This window comes from Drosophila teissieri, chromosome X (genome assembly GCF_016746235.2).
Source record: "Drosophila teissieri strain GT53w chromosome X, Prin_Dtei_1.1, whole genome shotgun sequence".
NCBI lineage: Eukaryota > Metazoa > Arthropoda > Insecta > Diptera > Drosophilidae > Drosophila > Drosophila teissieri.
The window spans coordinates 5,624,192-5,647,541 of record NC_053034.1 but is presented as its reverse complement, the minus strand read 5'-3'; the positions used below and the strand labels follow the sequence as shown (position 1 = coordinate 5,647,541).

Genomic DNA, 23,350 nt, shown 5'->3' with positions numbered 1-23,350 from the left:
TTTCACTTTTGTTTGTTTGATTTTTGGCTTTTTGCAGCTAGCTGACAGTTGGTCCTTCCGACCTGGGCAAATTAAAAATGTTTTTTGCCCCCCCAACCGTTTATTTGTCTTCCGTCTTTGATGTCCAACTCTCAATTCGCTTTCCTCGGCTTTCTTTTTATCAATAAATTTTTATTCAGTTTTTTTGTTTTGTTTTCGTGTTTAACTTTGTGTGTGTGTGTGTGTGTGTTTCATGCTGCTTATTTGCTTTTATCATATGCATTTTGTAAACAAAAAACATTTGTTCGTTTCGCGTTTAATTGGCGACACTAATAAAATACCCACAGCTAATAAATATAGCAAAAAGAAATAGTAATGTTTACTTTTCCGTGGATCCTTAGACGAAATACGCTGGCTTATCAAAATATAATTCTTAGGCCTATGAAAAAAAATGCATGGATGTATATCTAGGGCTAGGTCTATACTCGTACTTTAAATATGCGTGTCTATCATTAGTTAGGCTACAACTAGGATAATTAGACCGTTATACACTTAGAAGTACACTTAGCACAATTGAACTGACGAATTGAATACGTTTACGCTCTCATTTTTGTTTTGTTTTGCTTTGTTTTGTTTTGTTTTCTACATTTGCATGGGCATGGGCGATTTGAGATGTATGGGCGTGTCATAAGTTAAGGCGACTGTCAAGATCTAGCTTCTATATTTATTTAACCGTAAAACGCACTATCGAATTCCAAGTCATAGCTTAGAGTTGCGGCGCGAAAAGATAATGCTACATAATTCAGAAGAAGTTGATGGGGGCGGCACCGATCCAAAGGCCGATCCACCCCCTACTTAAATACTATCAGGTACTTTGGCATTTCGTTTGCTTACTCGCTATCCATTCAACTGAATGTCTTCATGCTTGTATATATTTCATTAACATTTAGCATATACTATATCTGTATCTGTGTATACATAAAATTGAATTCTTTCGTTTAGTTTTCTATATTTTTTTGCGGATTATATAGGGGCAGCTGTTTCTGACGAAGGAATATTCTCGGGACTTGAAAATCTTAGGTAGAGGTGCGCGGTAAAAAATAGTTCTAAAATTTGTTGTACATTAGACTGTACAAAAAATGTATTCGGATATTTGAAAAATAAAAGAGAATAATGTTTTGAGTATAAGAGATTTACCTATTTACAATAGGTTAAGGGGAAATAATATTTGAAAGGAAAATAATATTTGCAAAAGTGTTTGAAATCTGAGAACATGTTCAAAACCGCTCTCGCATATTTCCGCCCCCAAGAAAACCAACTTTTTTTTTTAACTGGAGGCTAAATTCCCAATCAGTTAACTATTACATTAAGGCGTTTTCTCAACAAGCAGTAAAACTTTCTAATCTTCCTAAGATTTGTTTTTTCTTTTCGTTTTGTAAATGCTTAACACTCATTCTTTGAAGCATAGTCTCTCTCTAGATCAAACTGGGGATTAGCCTACTGTAAGATCCTTAAGCTAAGAACACAAAAACGACAAAAAAAATAAAGTACCCTAGACCTAAGGACTATAGAAATGATGATGCTAAAGATCAGCTTACGATTATGTCTATATAATCGGATGTATGTGAGCTAAGTGCCTAAACCTAAGCAATTCGAATTTTTGGTAGCTGAAAAAACGCACCACCAACAGTGATAGCCCCCTAAAGCAGCCGCCGGGGCCTCGGTTCCTTGTGAGATCAGTCTTAGCGTGGCTCAGTGGGTCATCGTTGTTGTTGGCAGTGGTGGTGATGGTGGTGGTGGACGGTGCTGGTCCACCCTAAACGGCTGTGGGTGGCGGCAGCAGCGATGAGTTGGAGGACCTCAGATAGGGGTTGCCGTAGATGGCGCTGTAGCGGGGATCCACGCTCAGGGCCATCGAACTGGGCACCACCACGTGGGTGGTGGTGGTGGTGGCGGCGGTGGTGCTCTGGTTGCTGCAGCTGCCATTTGGCGATGAGCTAACCACCGAGGCGGTGGTCGACTGCAGGCTGGGCAGCCCGTTGTCTTGGCGGATTTCACGGGATCCAATAATACTGCCGGTCAAACTGCCGCCGCTGCTGTTGGTCAGGAAGGTCATGGGCAGGGTGGTGGTCTGTGGGTGGTGCTGGTGGTGGCTCTGTTGCTGCTGCTGCTGCAGTTGCAATTGATTCTGGTGGTTGTTCTGCAAAATGGTCGAGCTGCCATTGGACTTCGTCGAACAGGTGGTCAGGTATTGCGGGGGCGGACTGTAGTGCGTGCTGTAGTCGCCGTAGGGCACATAGCCGCCCGAAATGTCCACCTTCAGATCACTGTAGTTCGAGGTGCGGTCGCCTGGCTCCAGTTTGCAGCTAACGCCGCCGTTCTTCGTGATCTGGTGCTCGCTTATCACGTCCGCTGGCGGCAGCTTGGTGCGCTTCTTGCACTTGATGTAGACCACCACCAGAATGGTCAGCACCAGCAAGAAGGCCACCACCGAAATGCCGCCCACGATAGTCATCAGCAGGGAAACGCTCTCTGCGAAAAACACAAGAAAAGTGCGGAAAATTTGCTTTGAGTATGGCGGAATGAGAATCTTTACAATACTTTGATCATGTGACATGATTAATATACTAAGTGGAAAAACTATACTACTGGACACACTTATATAACTATTGTTAGGGATACTCACTCTTGGCTTGCAGCTGAATCTCTGCCACGTCGTTGCCGTAATCGTTGACCACCGTGCAGTTGTACTTTCCGTAGTGGTAGGCCTGGCTGTCCCTAATGATGAGGGTGCTCTTCACGCCCCCCGGCACGGCATCCACCAGGATCGAATAGTCGTGTCCCGATTCCGAGCTGATCTCCTGGCCGTTGAAAGTCCACGAGACGTGACGGGCTCGAGGAACACTGCTGGCAAAGCACTCGATCCGGGCCGTATCCCCCACCAGTCCGTACTGTGTCCGCTGGGATCCGATCGCCGGCGAGCCCTTCAGATAGACATAGGCATCTGCCGAAATCTCGGCGTATCCGGGTACATTGGCCTTGCAGTAATACCGGCCAGCCGTCTCATTGCTGACACTGAACGTGAGATTCGTGCTGGTGCCCACCACCCGGTCGCTGGGATGCTGGATCCAGACGATCTCCGGCTGGGGATTGCTGTCCACCTCGCAGGTTAGGGACACCACGCTGCCCACGTCCGCCTCCATCGACTGCGGTCGCTGCCGGAAACTGGGAGCATCTGCAATTTAAATGATTGAATAATATATTAAAATTGGCTTGGCTTAATGCATACATGCATATGTATATGTATCTTAAATATTTATTATATATGTTTGGAGTTTTGCAAGAAAAACCATTAAATGGTCATTTTCAATTGATTTTGCATTTTGCCAAAAGTGTGATGCCCAAAGCTATACTGTTGACTTATGGAAATTCACAAATGTCAACAATTTACGTTGACTGTATAAATACACGTTGTGTTTTACTTTCAATTTTCGGATATTAATAACGATTTAACAGTAAAATGCCAGTCGCAGGCATTTATTTGTACTATAGATAGTATTTTAAAATGTAAATCATTTTACTCTCCTTATATAGATTAAATACATATATAAATAAAACTTCAATAACTTACAGCTTATGTCGAGGGTTTCGCTGTCCTCACTCTTGCCCACGGAATTCTGTACTTCGCACTTGACAATCGCATCGTGGAACTTGCGAGTCACATTGCGTATCACCTGAAACGACGGGAAAACGGGAAGAGAGAGAGGGTCGATCCATGAGTTCCAGTTGCGATTAATTGTGGGAACGTTAGGCCTTTCCGGTGGCGATCTAACTGGTTTCAATAATTGCCAACATTATACAACAGCAGGGGCAGCATTTTAATCGCAATAGTTGCTCTAATTATGCGCCAGCCTGCCAAGTGGAATGTGGACCTGTTTTCCCCAGTAAAAATCTCGGGGGAACGACTCAACAAAGGAGAGGCGCTGGAAAAGCGCAGAGGAGGAGAAAATGAGGAGGAGGAGCGCCACTTACCATCTCTGTCTTCTGGCCGCCGATGATCGGTTCGTCGTTGATGAACCAGCGGTACCGGACATCGCTGGGATTCGCATCTGCCCGGCACTCCAGGCGCACCTGCGAGTGCTCCACAATCCGGGAACCGGTGCTCATGTGGACACTGCCTCCTGCACCACCGACCGAACCACCTGCACCGCCGGGAAGCGAGCCCATCACATTAACCTTCACCTTGGGGGCATATTTCACCTGAAAAGGGATGTAAAAGAAATGTATTAAGATTCCTTCTTACAACAAATATTACATAGAGTGTGTTAATACTTTCAATCGTCATATATGTATATATTTTATTGGTAAAACTGTCCCCCTTTCAAAGGGCCTCTTGTACTACCAATTTATGTGCAATGTCCTTGGCGACCAAGGAATTCCCATGCGTGCGCTTCAAGCTGGCCCTCAATCAGCCCAATCAGCAGGGCATCCCTGCACTCCTTGGCCAGACATCTTGGTCAGGGATTTGTCAGCGCGCCATGGACATGTGACTCCCCCGATTTCACCCCACCTTGCCGAAAACCAGGCCATTGACAAGTGGGCTGAGGTCAGGTCTTTGTTGGCTCCTCACTTTCACACCCCCCGCCCCGACGGAATGAGGGGTTCGAGCGAGGGAAAGCCATGATGGGCGCCTTTATGTCCGGGCATGAATTAGCCCGTCAGTGTCGAGCCATGTCCGGCACAAAAGCCCATTCAAAAAATACTATCCCCCGGCTTGCAGCTGTCCTCGGGAAAGAAGGGACTTCCGCAGCGCATCGCATCACGTAAAATAGATAGCAGCCTCTTTCCCTTCTGCCCCGTCCATAGTCCATACTATAGATAAGGTAACCTCAGTCTGCGGCAGCAGGATGCACTTGAAAAAATAAGTTTGCAGCTTAGCGACGAACAATCTAAGAGGTATCAATCTATTCACTATGCCTGCCAAAAAGCAAACGGGCCTTTTCATTTGTGTACATAATTAATCCATGGATTTAAAATCAAAGAATGTCCCATTTCTAATTGCTTGTAAACTGCCTTCTTAGCCCAACGTTTGTGTAAGTGTAAGTGCTCATGCAAAACCTGCAGTGACCTGTCAACAGAATGACCATCGGGGGGTCAGCTCCTGGTTTTTTGGCCAGGGGACTACTCACCTCGACACGTATTTTCGCCGAGCGATAGGTGCGGTCCGCCGTGTTCTGCGCCTGGCAACTGAAGTTCGTGTTGTGGTGCTCCTTTTTGGGGGTCAGTCGCAGGACGGACTTGGCCGTAAAGCGTCGCTGATCAGGCAGCGGTATCACCGTGTACTCAATGTTATCCGTAAGGACATTGCCCAGGCCATCAATCCAGGTAATCTGCGGGGAATAAGAAAGGAAGGGAAAACACGGATTGTCGTACATTGTCATTTTCTCACAGGAGTTGTCATATAGGCGGCCCAAAAATAATTGCAGCTTAGGGGCATCTAATCAAATGCATCCGTTTGACTTTTTCCACTGCATATTTTTGGGCACCGTCACAGGCAAAAATGGAAAGCTAAAGACGCTTACCTCAGCAGCCGGCTTTCCGCCAACCGAAACGCATTCGATCTCCACCTTGCGATCCTCGGTGGCATAGATGACGTCGCCCTGGGTGATTTTGGGCGCCTCGGGCGGGACGAGCACCGTCAATCCGGCGAATGTGGACCTAATGGCTGGCTGGCCCTCGGGGCCGGGACTCACTTGGCACTGGTAGCGCGCATCGTCGTCCAGCATCACTGGGTAAATGTCCAGGGAGTAGTCGCCCTCCTCGTCACTGCCGACCATCGCGTACCGCTCGAAACCACTCAGATCCCGGGAGGTGCCCAGTCCAAAGTCGTCCTTGGTCCACTGGAGCGTGCCCTGTTTGTTGATCACTCGGCAGGGTAGCGTGACCCTGGCGCCAACCACCGCCGTCTGATCCTGCGGCTCCATGGCGAACCGCTGGTTCTGGTAGCTCGTGTACGGCGAGCTCCTGACCATGCCCACAATGGTGGCCAGCAGGAGCAGCTGCATCGTGTGCAACATGGTGCTGAAAGATGTCAAAAAAGCAGCACATGAATCACTATAACAGGTTGTTGAATTAGAACCATTTCTATCGGCCTTTAATTGTTAATTTGGCTGCACACTGCACACATATCATCGATGTTTTCTTTCTGCGCCAGTCCTCTTTAATCCACACACATGGAGAGATAACATATGTACTTCCTACAACGCTTGGCAACACGAAACACCTCCAATGACAAAAGTCCTTCAATTAGCTGCGATTTTTGTGCAACAATGGCCGGGGGAAACCGGATTGGATTTTGGTGGAAGCCTTGAGCAGGCGCCAATATAAATATAATGGAGCGCCGAACAAAATTGTCTTTCTTCTTGTTCACACATGTATCTATTTGTTTATTTGCTGTGCTTTTTATGCGCTTTGTTTTGCTTTGTTGCGTTTTTTGGTTTGTTTTTTATCGCGTTTCGCGTTTTGTTGAACAAATTTTTCGAGGGGGAGGGGGCCACAATTGCCTCAGGGTCTTATTACTTATTATTGTTCGTTTATTGTTCGCTGTTGGCGCGCGTGTTTTTTTTTTGTGTTTTTTTATTTGGTTTTTTTTATTCATGTACCCGTAGTACCCATTTTTATATTCATTCGCATTTTATTCGGTTTTATTCATGTTTTCCAAGTGCAGACAGCCGTACGTGAGCCCCGAAAACGAATTACATTCAAATTAGTCAACGCAGGAGGTTGGGTGGTGTAGAGTGCTGCAGGGTGGTGCTGGGTGGTGCAGGGTCGTGCAGGGTAGCGCACGGTCGACCATCACAGAAAAGGCTTAAGCCGCGGGGCAATAGCACAGTTTACGACAAAGGGCCACATAAACGAGGCAAATGTGCAAAAATCTTGCAAAAATATATACCGCAAAGTACCGCGCAAATATGTCGAGCACAAGAATTAAATTAAAAGCGAACAATAAAATTGGAGCCACACAAAAGTACAATCACATAAATAGGTAAGTAAACGTCGCTGAGCTGTGTTTATTAGTTGCACGATTACACAGAAAAAAGGTTTCTATAAACCTTTATAATAGGAAGCTTATTTTGCCTGGGAAATTAAATTTGAAATGGCAATTGATTTTATTCTTTATTCTCCGACTTGTAGAAATCAGTTAGGCCAAATTCCTGCTGCTAGCCACTTAATTCCAGTCCACAAGTTTCAATCTCCACTTCCAGCTCGAGTTGCGTTTAAGGAGATTTGCCTAATAAATTGCAGCTACAATATATGAAGCACAGTCTCTCACTTTAAGTACTTAACTCTCCCTTTCCGCCTTTCCTCCTCCGTTTCCCAGCACTTTTCCACTTTCCCACTTTTCCAGCTCGACGTACAGGTGCCGGCTACGGCTACCTTGGCATTTTCTCACGCATTTTTCCCAGTTGTTGGACAACTATTTTACTATTTTACTATTTCTGTATATTGTCTTGGTGTTTGGGGTCTGAAACTTCTGGGTCTTCTGGGTCTTCTACTCTTTTGGACTGCTTCCGTCTGTCTAATTTCGTTTTCTTGTAGTTCGTCGCTATTATTTGTTTTCATTGCATTTATACGGAAATTGGCGCCTCGAATTAAACGAAATTATAACAGAAAATGAAATAATAGAAGAGGAGAAATCCATAAAAAATAACCCAAAAAAGATGCAAACGGAGGCGAAAGATTAGCGGGCTTCCGTTGGAAAAATAACAAAAAGGGAGACAAAACGGAAGGGTTAGAAATCCGAGAGGCGGGGCTCAAAAATTACTCAAAATTAGAGTTGTATCCGAAAAGCAAAAACCAGAAATCCAAAATCCACTGAACGCTGTGGGAGAAACTCCATTCGATGGAAATCTCCAGATCATCACCAACTTCCAGCTGAAGATGATAATATACTGCGTTTGCCAAGCCAATTAAAACCGATTTTAGACACGCTCACGGGAAGTTTTATTTTCTTTGGGGCTCTGTGCCCTTTATGGGCGATAAAGATTCGGTTTCATCTGTTTTCAGATTTCGTCTGTTATTTTTGGGAAAGTGTTGATGGCCTGCGTATTGGATCGAAGAAATTGGCTTTATTGCCTTGGAGGAATTTACGGCAAAACCTGATCTTAGCCTAGAATTCGATGCAGGATTCCAACTTGACTACGATGATAATAATTATATGAATATTTTAGCATATTTCTAACTGTTAAACTTTGCTCCTGATCTGGTTTCTTATTAAGACATTAAATCTAACTGGTTTAGATCATTACATTCCATTTTACCATTTTAAAGCCTATTCAAAGTTTCCTGACCTTTTGGGAGCCACCACAGATTTTCCTTTAAAGCTCTTTCACTATTTGGCTTTTTTAATTTGCTTTCTTCATGTTGCTGTCACTGTCTCAATATCCAGGGCATGTCATACAAGAAAACTGCCCCCAATCTCGACCCGCAAACGTGTGGGTGGTGCAGGGGATGGGTGGCGCAGTAGGTAGTGGTTGGCCAACAATACAAATCACTCCACTCATTGGCCAAGTCCGAGACTTAACAGTAGCAGCTGCCATCTGGTTGGAAAGTGCCTGGGCATCGGGCATCGGGCATCTCTCTTTCGCCACGGAACTAAAGCTCAAGTGGAGAGCCCTGGTGTCCCCCTTCCGGGTTTTGTACACCCCCTTCCGCCGCCCACCTGCCGAAAAACTTTCGCAAGAGGAAGAAGCAAGGCGGGTGTTCAATATAAATTTTTCAAAGTTATTTGTACCAGGTGGGCCTTTCTTTATTGATTTATGAGAGCCACTTCGACGTGCTTAGAAGGAGCAGCCGTCGTTGGGGTGGTGGGGGGTATAGAAAAATGGGTGGGGTAGGGGCAGGTATCGCAAGGGGGATAGATAAACCGTAAATGACAAAAGTCTCGAAGGAAGCCGCACATCCGCTGCAGCTTGCATCTAATAACCGAAGCGAACTGGCGATAATAATGCGATCGTGGAAACGGGTTTACGTTTTCTACACTGGCTGAGAGGGGCGAAAAAAAAAATAATTAGCGCCGCCAGGAATGTGGAAGTGGTTCACGGAAAATGTGTAAGATATAGGGTTTTTTAATTTAAATTTTGATTTATTGTTTTGTATTAAAACAGAGGCAATATTGGGACAGTGTGTTATTACCTGTGCCACAACATACCAAAATCCCGTGTTAATTATATGCATTATTTATTAATACTTTGGCTTGGCGTCAGACTTATTATATTAAAGTATTTTTTGGCTTATTTATACATATATATAATTCTTTATTTTGCCAAACCAGTAACCCTTTTTTTCTCGCTCTGGGCTGACAACTCGATCTCGGGCGTCGTCTTAGCACCTGTTCCCCCGATTCCAGTTGCAACTTGCAACTATAAATATCACAACAGATGCTTGGGCTGTGGCATTAAAGGATGCTGTTGGATGTTGGATAAGTGCAGCTGCATCTTGTGGTCAGTAGAGGCCAGGGGCGTATAAAAAAGGGGTGGAAGGGGGGCCTGGAAAGGGGGCCGGAGACCGGGGACCCGAAAGGCAGCTGCAGAAAGGAAGCCCGATGGCCGGGGAAGTTGCTGCCAACTGCCAACTGGCAAAACTGGCAACTTCCAACATCCAACATCCAACGACCAACTGCCGACTGCCGACTGCCGACTGACTGACAAAACAGGCAACCATCTACCCATATAGTCGGCAGTATCGGTATCGATTGGATTGGTTCAGATCGGAGGGCCGGGGAGTCGAGATTTATGTGTGATAAGCGTCGCCTGAAAATAATTACTGTATCTCTGTGTTGCCGGAGCTGCGAAAATTGAAAACTGGAGCGGAAAGCGTTCGCAGCGGAAATGTTTTTCTTGCCATCGGAGTTTTCTGTTTGCCAGTGATTGGCAGCATGGGGTTAAGAGCGAAAGACACCATCTGAGTGAGGGCTAGAAGCGGGTTAAGTCCCAGATTGTCTTCACCAAATGGAGCGACAATCTGTTTTTGTTCACTTACCCACCGACCGAATAAGACGATTTCGATTCCCATAGTGAAATGAAACATTACAAATATTTTTTAGAATAATAATATATATGGAATATACACGAAAGCCCCAAAAAACCAGGCTTACATTTCTTCAAAGAAAGCCAAAGAAAGCTGCCTGAAATGCAACGTAATGCGTTGCAAAGTAAGTGAATCTGTGGCACACATCCTTTGGTTTTCTGTTGGCCTGAGTAAGCTGTCCCAGCTGCCTCGAAGTTTCCCAAAACAAACCGAAAACTCAACTTTAACTGTCAGTTAAAGTGTCGACTGTACTTGAGGACGCCTCCATCTGTCCCTGTCGCACCTACAATGTCCTTCTCTATCGCACACACATGCCAGTGCCCTTAGGGACCGGTTAACCCTTCACCAAAAAAAAAAAAATTGAAAGGGAAAGGGAAAAGGAAGAAAAAAGCTCGGCCAAAAGGAAGGCTACTTAAAGGACTTTTGCTGACAAAATGGAAAAGGCAACAAGCGGAAGGGTAAACGGGACAGGAATCGGGGTATCGGGGAATCGGGGATAACCGGAAAAGGCATAAAGGATATTGGTCGAGGTCCAGGGTTCGGCAGAGATTAGGACAATTAAAAAAGGGAATGCTTAACAATTAAAATCAATTTGTGCGTATGTCTGTGCGGGCCTCCGCCTCCTTTCACTCCGCCCCTTCTGTTGACAATTTGTTTGCTCGAACAAATCAACTAAAAGGCAACTGCTAAGTGGCAAACGGAGAAAGCCAGGGAGAAGTCAAAGTCAAAGGATGATGACTGCTCCGGATTCCGAGAACCCTCTCTTGCTTTCCTGCTGCCATCTCTGATTACCAGACAAATGTGTGTCCTGGGGCCAAACTGGGCCATCCGAATCTGGGAGTTGTGGGCCCATTCCAGTGCCAATAAAAAGGCAACTGGCAGAAAAATAAACTTAAATCGCCTATTAATGGGCCACACACCAGAAGTTTTTGGCCCAAGTCAGCACAACTTAACGGAAAAGTAAAGGCAAACTGAAAAGGTCATCGCTCATCCTTAAAAAAGTGGCTCTGATAATTATCTAAAGAGAAAACGAAACGTTGGGACAAAGTTAAAAGTCTTTGAAGCAAATGATAGTCAGGGCCGTTCACAGATTGGATGGGTATGTGTAAAGCACTTTTAGATACATTTTCAGCACTGCATTAGCAAAATAATAAACTAGTGAAGGACATATGACATATCGGGCTCGAAATTTGTTAAATCATTCTTACAGCGGATAAAGAGCTACATGTGCTAAATCTATGATCAAAGTGGCTTGCCTAAACAATGCCTTGAGCATTTAACTCCCTTAGATCAATGAGCCCGAGGCGAAACTTAAAGCCATCTCAGATTTCATAACACTAATCGAATCAAGCCGAGACTCCGTCTTGCCTTCATATAATAATAACCAACTGCAGCTCACCCAGAAGAACGAGTTAAGTTATTCATCAATTCTTCAGGCTCCGCGGGGTTAAGACCTGGCAAAGGGGGTGAAAAACTTGTTAGCCGTGTATAATTAAAGCATCTCGGCTCGATCGGACTCTCATTAGCATAATTCTAACATAATTCCTGACATGGCCAGGCATAAAATTATGAATCGAACTCGCAGCAGCCGAAACTCCAAATAAAATCATAAGATAGAGATGTATGGGTATGCTTTGGTACTAGTATATATATGTACATGTGGGTATATAAAGGAGATGGGCTTGGGGAATGGAGCAGAGCGAATGAAAGTTGCTTGGCCACATCGAAGCAGAATTTCAATCAGTAAATTGAACACCTGAACTTAACTGATTTCGTGGTTGTTGTTTTTTATGCTCTTTTGTGTGTGCGGTTGGTTATATTATTTCGATTTTTTCTTTTTCGGCTGACTGAAAAGGGGAGAAGCTGCGAAGAAGCAAAACAAGTTGAAGTCGAGCAGCAGGAAATTAAGCCAGGCCAAGAAAAGACACTGCAACAATGACAAGCCAGCTGGCTTCGACTTGGGTTTAGTCGGGGTTTTGGTTTTGGTTTGGGCTTGGAGTTTTTGGTTGGGGTTTAGGTTTTGGTTTTGGTTTGGTTTTGGGTTCCCCAGCGGACCGCAGCAGCTTCTCCACTTTACGTTTAGCATTTTTTTCAAATTCATGTTTATGGTTTTGTATTACAAGCGATCGACGCTGCCAGCCAGCCAGCCAGCCAGCTCAGCCAGTCCGACCAGCCAGTCAGTAGAGATTTGTATAACTTTAAGCCTTATTAACATATTTTATGCTCCATTCGAGTTCCATTCCAAGTCCAAGTTCGCCCACACACCGACATTTTTTCATTTCATTTCCATCCATTTCGTTTTATTTCTACCCGTTTTCGTGTGGGCCGCCACTTTGACATAGATCGATCCAATCCGAACTCCAAATAAAAAATAAAATAAACGAAACGAAAACCCACCAGAGACGACGACCATTGGCAAAGAGTGAAAAACTATTTCGAAAGCTGCACTTGACCAGACAGTATTTGAATAGGCGTCAGATTGTAAGCATTTATGTGTTCACTGGGAGATTCTTCAGCAACTATTGGCTAACTATTGGTTTTTGATAAAGCCAAATGCTGCTAACATTTCTGTTCACGATCTCTTGATAGACTCTAATAAGTGTCCTTTAAGGTTTTAAATGTAATTATATATGGTATACCAACCTCGAGTTACTTGAGGCTATTTTCCAGCCCCAAGTGACAATTGCAACTAGCGTCACGCACATGCAAGTGCAACATCTAACTAAACACCATGGCACGTTTCTTTGAACCAATTCCACATCACGCCCAGTTCCCATAGGCAATGTTTTCGTTTCAAATTATCATCCTCAACGACAATTGCCTGACCAAGAAAGTACGAAACAAAATCGTAAAACCCTCACCTGACAGCTGTCACTGTTTCGGGTACGGGTACCTGTCTCCCAAAAAACCTAACCAAACCCGAACAGAGCCCGAAAAATAAACAATCTTCTTCGCTGGCTACCTCATCTCGGGCTTATTCTTTTGTCCGGCCGTCACTATCCCCCATTTCCTTCTCCCCATGCAGCTAATTGAGTTATATCCCCACCACATGACACTGCAGTCGCTGTTGCGCGTTGCGCGTTGCAGGCCCCGAAAGAATATAAAACAACAAAAAAAAAACCCATTTTAAATCGTCCCAAAAAAGCGAACAGAGAGACTCCACACAAATTCGAATCAATTCAATAAACAAGAGCGGGACCTTTCCCATACAGGTTTTTTTATCCCCTCGACCCCCACTGAAAACGCAAACGTGTTAGAAAAGAGCAGTAATAATGAACACGAACGGAAAGCAAAGGTGCAGAGATACAGACATATACAGATATAGATGCAGGTACGATCCGGAGATATTGGGACGTTTGCAGATACGAGTATATATTGCGCCGATTCGACGACCCACTCGTCGCTGTCAGTTTTTCTTTCGCTGGCTTTTCCATTTGATTGCCTTGTGGTCGACCGTTACACGAGTGGGTGTGTGGGCGGTATATCTATATATCTATCTATCTATCTATCTAACTCTATATAGAAAATCACATACACTATTTCAGTTAAGGAGTACAAGTGGTGGTGCAACAACAACTACAACAACAGTCACAACGAGAACAACGATAACAACGAAAACTTCAACTGGCGACACCTTCGGTCGCTTGCGTCTAACTAAATCCGATTATAACTAATTATTATGGACGCCGAACCCGAACCCAAACTCAGACTGAATCTCAACCTCAAACCCAAACCCAAGCCCAAAATGAAGGGGGTACATGTGTGTGTGCACATGACAGGGGGGGTTACAACGGGCCAGGGTTGCCACACTACCTTATTTGCGGGCTTGGCGTGGGCCATTCTTTTTGTATCTGTATCTCTGCTCATTGTATTTCTTGGCTTTATTTTATTATTCTCCTCTTTTGAGGTTGCGACTTGAGTTCGGTTTTGTTATGGCCATTGTGTAATGTCAGTCATGTGTCCATATCAAAGTTGTTTAAACGTGTATATATGTGTCTATAAAAAGGGACTCGTCACAGTTCCAATAGGATGATGGATAAATAGTTGTTGGCCACGATTTATGTTTTATCATTTTTCTAATTTATATTTCAACGTTTAATACATCAACAGTGATGTAGTTGGATAATTGATAATAATAATAATAATTGACTAATTTCAATCACTTTGTCATTTACAAATGTAATATGTTTTTTATACGCTTATATTCCCTTACTTTTCCGACTTACCTTCAACACCTTTTGAACGGGAGACTGAAGTCTTGAGTGTCACTTTCCCACTTTTCTTGTTTTCCTCCTTTCTATTCCTTGCCTTTGGGCCTTGAGATCTGCAAAAACAGGAGAAAAAAAAGGGGGAAACATAAGTAAGATTATTAATTCAATTCTTGTTTTTGTTTCTGTTTCTGTGCGGCTTCATTTGTTTGCCTCTGTACGTATTAATTGTTGCGGCTAATGTTTCTGTTGGCCCTAATGTTGTTCGTCTTCATCTTGGCCATAAACACGCACAGGCCGTGTTTGGCAGCGACGTTCTTCCGCATTCATAGCCCTTTTATAGGGCACAAAATGTTTATTAGACATTATGTACCCGTAGTCCCCTTCACTGCGTACTCACTACTTTCATTCTGGCCGAAAACTTGCAGGGAATCACGCATATTTCGCATAAAAAGTCAACAATCGACATTTTGATGCTATGTTGTGTTGTGTGTGCTTCTTTTTGTTTTTTTGTTGTGTTCTTGGTCTTTGGGTCTGAATTTTTCCCCATAGGCGACAGTACTTTTCTACTTAATTTTCTATTATGATCTTTGGTAATTGCTGCAATGAAAATATATTGCTGGAATGATGGGATAATGGCAGAAGGCCGCTGTCCGTAGCACTATATATTAATGAAAGTTCTTTGGAAACAGTGAAGATCATAAATGTGAACAGTATTAAATCAATAATCAAATAAACCATTTTATTTGATAATTTAGTTACATATTATGTTGCTTACGACTCTAAATTCCAAGAATGCAACCGCATTTAATCGACGATGTTATTCCCAATATTTTCTAGTGGCATGCAAAGACTCCAAACAAATTGAAAAATTGATGCCTGCATTAGGGGGTCCTTGCAACCCTTTCTTTCCTACATTGTATATGCCACAGACCCGTAAATATAACCACAGATAACGGGGTTCTGCCTACCCCAGAAGCCCCCTTCTTGTTGCCCCTTCCATGCTCTTCTTACCCCCTTTTTAGTTTGATAAAGCGACGGACATGATTCATGGAGGGTTCCGTTGGCTATGCTCTCGATTATATCCTTGCATGCCTCAGGTTTTTGGGGGGTGTGGTGTGTGGGGTGTGGGGCGTAGATACCCCCTTTTTCATGGGCGGAGGTACACAAACACAAACACAGACGGAACATGCAATACAATACAAATAAATACACAGAAATGAAAAAGTACAAAACGTGTGTGGCACGAAAGCCGAATCAGGCGATTGTCTCTGTGTTTTTATATTTTTTGTATTTTTTGGCAGGGGGAGGAGGGGGCTTTTGTGGGGTGATATCCTGGCTTTGAACGCACTTCGGGACTCAGGACTTTCAGACAGGACAGCTGGAACGGAGCTGAATGTGGCAACAAGCGTTAAGTGGTTGCCTGTTTGTCGCTCGTGTACTTGGAAATGCTTTACAAATTCAGCAGCGCGGATAAAAAATGGAAATAAATAAAGGGAATATCGAGAAATCCAGCCGGTGGGGGGTTTTGTGGAGGGGTGTGGCAGGAAAAAGAAAAATAAAAGCACCCCGTCAGCTGTTCGCCGTAGACCAAAGTCAGCTGCTAATCCTCGGCGGGGGTGTCCTGTTGTGTCCTGCCAGATGACGATGACTCATAGTGCGGCGGGGTGACTGCGATTCCTTATTTTCGGTGGTTGTCCAAAAAAAATAAGTAAAATCGAAACTTTAACTAGAGCAACCGAGGGGGTGGTTGCATAATGACTCATAGTCCTGAACCGTATGAATTATTTATTGGACGCCCGGGTATAGTATCCGTTTTCCCCTTCCTATTTTATATTGGCAGTAGATTTAAAATTGAAATACAGTTTCGGTATATAAAACTAAGCCAGCTAATTCTTAATTTGTGAGGCAAAGTTCCGTCAGCTCTTTTCCACGGACACTATTAAAACTTTTCCAAAGTCTTTCCCATGTTCTGAGCAACTTTTTTGCTTTCCCCCTGCATTAAATAGTTAATTTCAACCACTCTTTTCCTCTGCCTATTTTAATTGTAATTCGAAGCGACTTGGCATATTCCTGACGGGATTTTCCCAAGATCTTTGCAAAAGTCCGCTCCCATTCCTTGACCATCATCCCGCTATCATCGCTCCGGAATTTTAATCTTGTAGACCGCAAGTATTTCACATGTATAAGCAGTAGAAGTAGAGCCCCCACCTTTGAGCCTTGTCCAAAGTTTTCGGGCTTATCTAAATGCCATTTTATTCCTGCTGCTTCTTGCCCTGTTCTTGTTTATCTTGCAGATACATCTGAGAATCAGCGAGGACGGGAACATTCTGCGGTCAGAAGTTGTCAGTTGATAAAAATGCCCGAACAGAGCCAACGATAGCCCGAAATCCACTTGGCTAAATGTAAATATTAAATTTGCGCATAAAAATAATACGGCAGAAAGGAAAGGAGATAGAGATAGCCCGGGCAGCAAACTAAAGTGAATTCACAAAGGAAAAAGGAGAGCCATAAAAAAGCTGACTGCGGCAGGACTATGAAGTGCCAGTGGAGGCTAAGGTCCTAGACTCGAATTCTCAATTGACGCGCCACGTCCTCGAAGGCAAAAAGATACATACATATACACATATATATCTATATATATATTCAGATAGAGATACGGATTGAAGAAGGGGAGTAGAGCGAACGGGAAGACCGTGCAGGAGACTCCATAATAATTTTATGCGCTTCCAAAAAACTTCCGTTCAGTCATTGCGTTGTGTTTCCGCCCAAAAGTCGGAGACGAAGACATCGCACATGGTTACTTCTTTCCCGTTCGAGATGACAGCGTGAATGCAGCAAAGAATTAAGAAAACTGGGGCATCACTTAACGGATGTATATACACATTTTAAAATTAGTTACCAAAACTTAAGACAACAACTTTTCAAAGATTTCCCTAACGAGCTTAAGAACTCGCGATTATTTACTATATTACTATTTAAATTCAATAAACTCATCACGCTAGCATCTCTAAATATTTTTCACGTTGCTGCCCAAATTGCCATAGAAATTTCGTAGGGTCTTGTATTTTTTTTGCTACTGCCTTGCTTTTTCTTTATGGTTCCCGGTCGCCGGGTGCCTTGCTTGATTTTTCCCCTTCCGCGGGTTGGCTTTTGGGTGGTTTTTGGGTGGATTTTTAGCTGAGTGCGAGCTGAATGAATGAGCCGGCGAGCGAATGAATGAATGAATGAATGTTCAACTGTCACTTCCGTCAGTCGGGCCAAGCGGAGTCAGGCCAAGAAAAGGAAACCAGCACCACCCACCCACACGTCGGTAGAGTGAGATGGTGGTGCGGTGGTGTGGCGGGCCAATGGGTGGGTAAGTGGGTGAATGGAGACGACAACGCGTCAACATTGTTGGGGAAATGCGGGGGCCAAACGAGTAATGACATATTCAAACGCAGCGCGAACTTGACGACGCCCCAAAGGAGTGAAGATGTTCTACCCAGAGAAGGCGCTTAGCGGAGAAAATCTGAGGGAAAAGCCGTGGGAAATTCGGGGTGGAAAACGGGGAGGAAATGTGCACAAGTAGCGTTGCCAGACATTCTGACAAAGCTGGCGACAAGGACGTACACTTGTAATAACACGAAAAGGATATTGTAAAACATTTTCATAAGTTCTCTCAATTTCTGAGCGCTTTTTTCTTCCAGCTCGCGTCGCGTTCAATTGCTGATGAAAATGGTCCTTAGAGGAAGGTGTCAACCTGGGGATTTCACGAGGACTCAGAAGAACAACGGATTAGGTCAATTAGTGTGAAGTATCATTGTAAATATGCAATTTAAGAGTTCTCAATAAATGTCTTTCGATATTAAAGAAAGTAACATTCAAGCATAACATTACACATGTTTAGTTATCAAAATTAATATATTGTATTTTTAACCGTACATGTTGGTTTTTATAATGAAATGAAATGGTTTTTTGTATTATGATCAATATTAATGTGCCTAACATTTATCCCCAATAAAACATAATTAGGCTTAACATAAATTGGAACTTCCCATCTGAGACATATTTATTCATCAAACTATCGACAGCTTCCGATTTACCTTCACCCTCAAAAAATTCCTATTTTCCAATTCTCCTCTCGTTTTTGGGCCATATGGCCGTACACATTCGGACTTCGTTTTCTTATTCCGACTGTTGTCCGACAATAAGGAAATTTTATGCCCATTTGAGTTCAGTCTTTGAATGTTCCCCCTCCTGTAAATCACCCTCTTTCATTTTTAGACTAATTTGATGTTTGTCCCCATTTGAGATACGAATTTCTTGGGTCTTTTCGCTTCTTTTTCCTTTTTGGGCCGCTTGCCAACCACCGAAAAGTCAAGGGAATGGAATCACACATGGCGGCCCGTTTTCCATTTTAACTCCCACTCTAGGGGGAGATTTTTCCTGCAATTTTTCCCACCCCCTTTTAGCCTTTTCAAGGCGATGGCACACTTCAGTTTCCCTGCCTTTCCACTCTGGGTCCAACTTTTCCCATCAATGACTATTAATTGGCATTCTCGATGGGCGCAGAGTGGTGGGGTGAGCGGGGGTGAGCGGGGTGTGTCCCCACACCCACCCCCTGCATGCTTCACTTGCATTAAGGCGGCGCCATTAAAGCTCATCAAAAATGCAGGCCAAAGTGGCGCACTTTAAAAATGCCGCCTCTCATAGATTTTCATTTTCCATTTCCATTTTGCCCCCCTCCCCGGAAAGTGGAGTGCCATGTTTTGAGGTCAGAAGCCCCCCCTGTAGCCTCCTCCTAATGATGATGGCTTGACAAATATTTATTGCTTAAGCATTTGAGTGCAAATATTTTAATTAGTCTGGCGACAAGACAACAGATCTGGAGATGGAAAGTATAGATGGAACTGGATCTGGGATTCTGAGTTTGGGATTCTGGGCCCCATTTCTCAACGCTGATGAGGCTTAATGAACTGCAAAGCGGCCCTCAATTGTCTTCAATTAACCAAATTAACCAAGGGATAAATTGCTTGCCTTTCGAATGCCCTTGTCTGCATTTCTTCTTAGAGATGTGATGAGAAATAAGCTGGCAGATGCAAATACCAGGCAATAAGTATTTTCTTATTGTGCCCAAATGATAATCATATAAAATACCAATTATTCCTTAAACGGAGCACTGTCTTGATAGAGAATAAAAAAAAAAGGGCAAAATGGATAAGCGCAGCAGTCAAATCGGTGGAACCGATACGGCAGAAACTGTCAAAAAGCCTGACAGCACCGCTCTCAAGGTAATCCAGAGGTGGGGTAAAAGGGGGTGACGAACATAATTTGTGGCATGCAAAGAACTAACAAAGCGACAGGCAGGCGAAAAAAAAAATGCAAAATCGCAGGGCGAAATTGAAAAGGAAAAATAAGTTTCGACATGCTGACGAGGACGCGTCAAAACGATCCAACAAATGCGGCCTCGCCAATCGATAACACAGCAGCAAAAAAGTGCAGGAGAAATACAGGCAACAACAACTTGCGACATGAGCATGTTGCACTTCCTGCCACGCCTCTTGAACGCCTCTTTTGCCATCCTTGTCCCACACTCCCCATTTTCCTCCTGTCGATTGTTTCAGACGTTTTTAGCAATTTGCAATGCCAGCAAATTGGGCCAAATTATAAAATCCAAAAGCTGCACACACGTTCTCAAATACACTTTCAAAACAATATTTTGTTTTCAAAGAAAAAACTTTATAACATTATTAAAAATGAATTCATATGCGCTTCTATTAAGATTAATAAATTTGAAAATAAGTCATTGAATATCAAAAAAATGCATACATTTTCTGGTCAAATGTCTATACTTTCTAAGATTAGTTTTCCTAATCGAGTTTAAGCAAATCTCCCAGCCAATCAATATTTTCCTGTGCTTATCATGCGACATATATGAGAGCAAAGGCAGCAGCAGCAGCAGAGTAAGTAAAAGGTTAGCTTGCCAAAGAAGATTGAAACTTTGCTTGCTTTTTTAATGACAAGGGACAGGTGCGTGAGTCTGAAGATACGCTTCTGTATGTATTTGCAGATGTGTGAGTATCTGTATCTGTATCAACGTATTGGTAAAGCTTCTGGGCCTTCAGCTTCTTTAACTCGCATTTGTGTCTTTAACACCGAAGCCGCTAGCAACATTTTCTTCGTTTACAGCTGGAGGGAGCTACACAGAAAGAAATGTATGAAAAATGACTAAATCCCGATTGGATTTATTAATTGATTTTTTTAATTTAACCAATGAGAAAATGTTTTAAATGTATTTGCGAATTTATTTACTTATAACCTTGTATTAATCCTTAAATGACACACATAAAACATGGAAATAGCATAAGTATGTTATAAATAAATATGCGCATTTAAGAATTACAGCAGAGCGCACATTTAATATAAATTGGCTTTTATGTAGATTAAAACTTGAAGTTGAATGTTATATTCATTATAGTTTATCGTATGCCGTAAATTATTCAGAATAATTTTAGCATTGTTTAACCATTTTCAAGTAGATTTTTTGTTTGTGTACATACTTGTATAGAAAAAAAATTATCCTATAGATTTAATAATAATTTTTCAACTTAAGTGCTTACGAAAGGCCTAATCGTTGACTTGCTTGTTACATTTTGTTTTTCAAAGTTATTGTTGGAAATCATAAATCATGCAAAACCAAAGAAAGAGAAGATCGAATCAGTTAAGCAGGGCACTTTTTTCTACAGATGCTCAGGGGGGAATGGTCAGAAGAAGCTAATTAGGTGTCCAAGGTCTGGAGTTGAAGATCTATTACTGACGAGGGGAAAGTAAATATCCAATTGGAACAGTCTTTGCATCTTTGCATAACTATTTTTCAAAATATGTCTATATTGATAAACCATTAACATGTAAACTTGATTATGTACGCATACAAACATTGTTTTTTTTAATAACTCTAAGAATTAAATCAATTAACTGAGCTTAGGTTTTTCATAATAAACATAATTTTCAGATTCGTATGATATATCCTTACTCGAAAGATGGTATTTTATTTAGTAAAGAGACACATACTTTTATTGTGAGCAACTAGTTCTTGCCACTGGGCGTTTCATCAAGCAGAAAGGAAAAAATAAATATTATTCAACAAAGTCTTTTAGCAATCAAAAATCTTGCCTTAATTTTCAATTGAAAACCCTATTTTCTCAGAAAAAACTAAACACTCAAGCAAACTCGAAATCAAAATGCCAAAGTGGCCAAAAGCGATACCTTTAGGGGGCCAAGAGAGGCGGGGACTTGGCTAACAGTATATTATAAACAAAATCAAACGAAAAGGTCAAAGTGAGGGAGCAGCTGTTGCAGTTGGCGCATGAAAAAAGCCAAAACACAGGAGTTTTCTTTAGATTTTACTGTTGAACTTTTTTACTCACACTGTTTGTTTAATCAATTCGGGCTCCTTAGTCCTATTATATGCATATGTTTTTAACTGACTCTGAACGGCCACTGGCACTAATCCATAATCGTTGGGTGACAATTTTCAGCTTGTTTGGTTTTTGTTTTTTTTTTTATGATTCCATTCCATTTGTTTATTCCATTTTAAGCACTCACTTTTCCACTGGTAATCCACACCAAAATAAAATTTTTTGGCTTACGTTTTGCACCAAAAAAAAATTTGTTTAATTATATTTCGGTTTAATAAGCATTTACTGAGAGTTTTCTCGGGCGAATATGCGAGTTCTCGTCTTCGGGGTCTCGAGAAGTATCTGTGAGATACCAGCTTTCGAAAGTACGGAGTTTCCGCCGCTGCGAAGCGAACGGTACGAGCGAACGGAACGAAGTGCGAACTCGATCCAGAAATGCGACTTCTTCGGCCGGCGCGGCCTGTCCTCAAACAAAACAAAGCGACGCAACATGTTCGAGGATGTTGCAAGTGGTGTTTCGCGCTCTAACAGCATGCAACAGGGCTAACAGCGCGGCTCGATGCAACCTCTGTTTAACTTTATTATTCATTTTGATTATTTTTGGAGTGTCCATGCTTTTTTTAAATTCCCAGAAATTTTAATTAATTTGATAATATATTTCTATACGATACGTTTTTGCAACCAACTTATGCAACGTATAAATTATATTATACGTATTAGAAATAATTTAAACAAATTAATCTTGTCTTCGCTGTACATTTTTTTCCGTGCAAGCAAATTTTGGGATAAAGCCGGCCGATGTGCCACGATTTTTGGCCATCTGTCTTTTGGCCTTAATTGCACTCTGATTTGCTGTTAGCAGCGCCACCTTCCGCCAAAAGTGTGGACCACCAACTGTTGCCGGAGAAGATAAAAAAAAAATCACATAAAGTATAAGCCCTTTAAACGCTGCAGATTGAGATAAAGTAGGAGAATTGGCCGTCAAGAGGTCAATGCTGTCGGGACAGCAGCTGTTCACCATCTCTCCTCTTTCTTCGCACCCACAACTCTTCTCATTTTGGTAGAAATCTGCAGTCTTTCTTCCGATTGTGGAATGCCAGAAGGGCTGTGAAGAGCGACATATGGTCCTCTGCAGGGCAATTTGAGTAAAAAGTCGAAATCTTTGGCTTGACAAAACGAAGGAAGTCCCATGGGAACCACACTGAGAAGTGTTTGATATGTTTTTCAAAAAGAGCTACTTTTATTTCGCTAAATAAATTAATTAACATTTTTTTTAAGTGTCAACATTATTCGTTTTCTGGTGCATATATGTATAATTCAGTTGGATTAAGAATATTTAAAATGTCAAACTGATAAAAACAAGCTCAGCTGAAAACTCGAACTCTGTGGGAGCCATTTTACTAGGTGCGACTTGTTAATCAATCGACTGCATGATGAGTTGATTTTAACTTTTCCCATAATTGAATCGATACACAAGCTGTGCGTTCCACGAGATACTGGGATACAAAAGATACAAAGATGCCAGATACCAAATGAAGATGGACTGTTGGATGGGAAGATTTCGGCACTGGAGACATGCAAAGACCAAAATAAACAAGTTTCGGGGGGAAATTTATGGCACGATTGCTGCGAACGCAATTTAAACTACGCGTGTGAGGGAGGCACCGCCGGAAA

General features: G+C 42.7%; 1 protein-coding gene across 1 annotated transcript; it reads right to left on the bottom strand.

Annotated features, from left to right (window-relative positions):
* Positions 1–200: 200 nt before the first annotated feature.
* Positions 201–22,015, bottom strand: LOC122623699 (irregular chiasm C-roughest protein). The gene is made up of 8 exons (XM_043802996.1): positions 21,686–22,015; positions 14,295–14,392; positions 5,562–6,060; positions 5,169–5,369; positions 4,012–4,239; positions 3,611–3,713; positions 2,666–3,214; positions 201–2,511 (listed from the first exon to the last, which is right to left on the bottom strand). The coding sequence occupies exons 3-8, from the start codon at positions 6,054–6,056 to the stop codon at positions 1,796–1,798; spliced, it is 2,292 nt and encodes a 763-aa protein (XP_043658931.1). The 5' UTR covers positions 6,057–6,060; positions 14,295–14,392; positions 21,686–22,015; the 3' UTR covers positions 201–1,795.
* Positions 22,016–23,350: the final 1,335 nt, after the last annotated feature.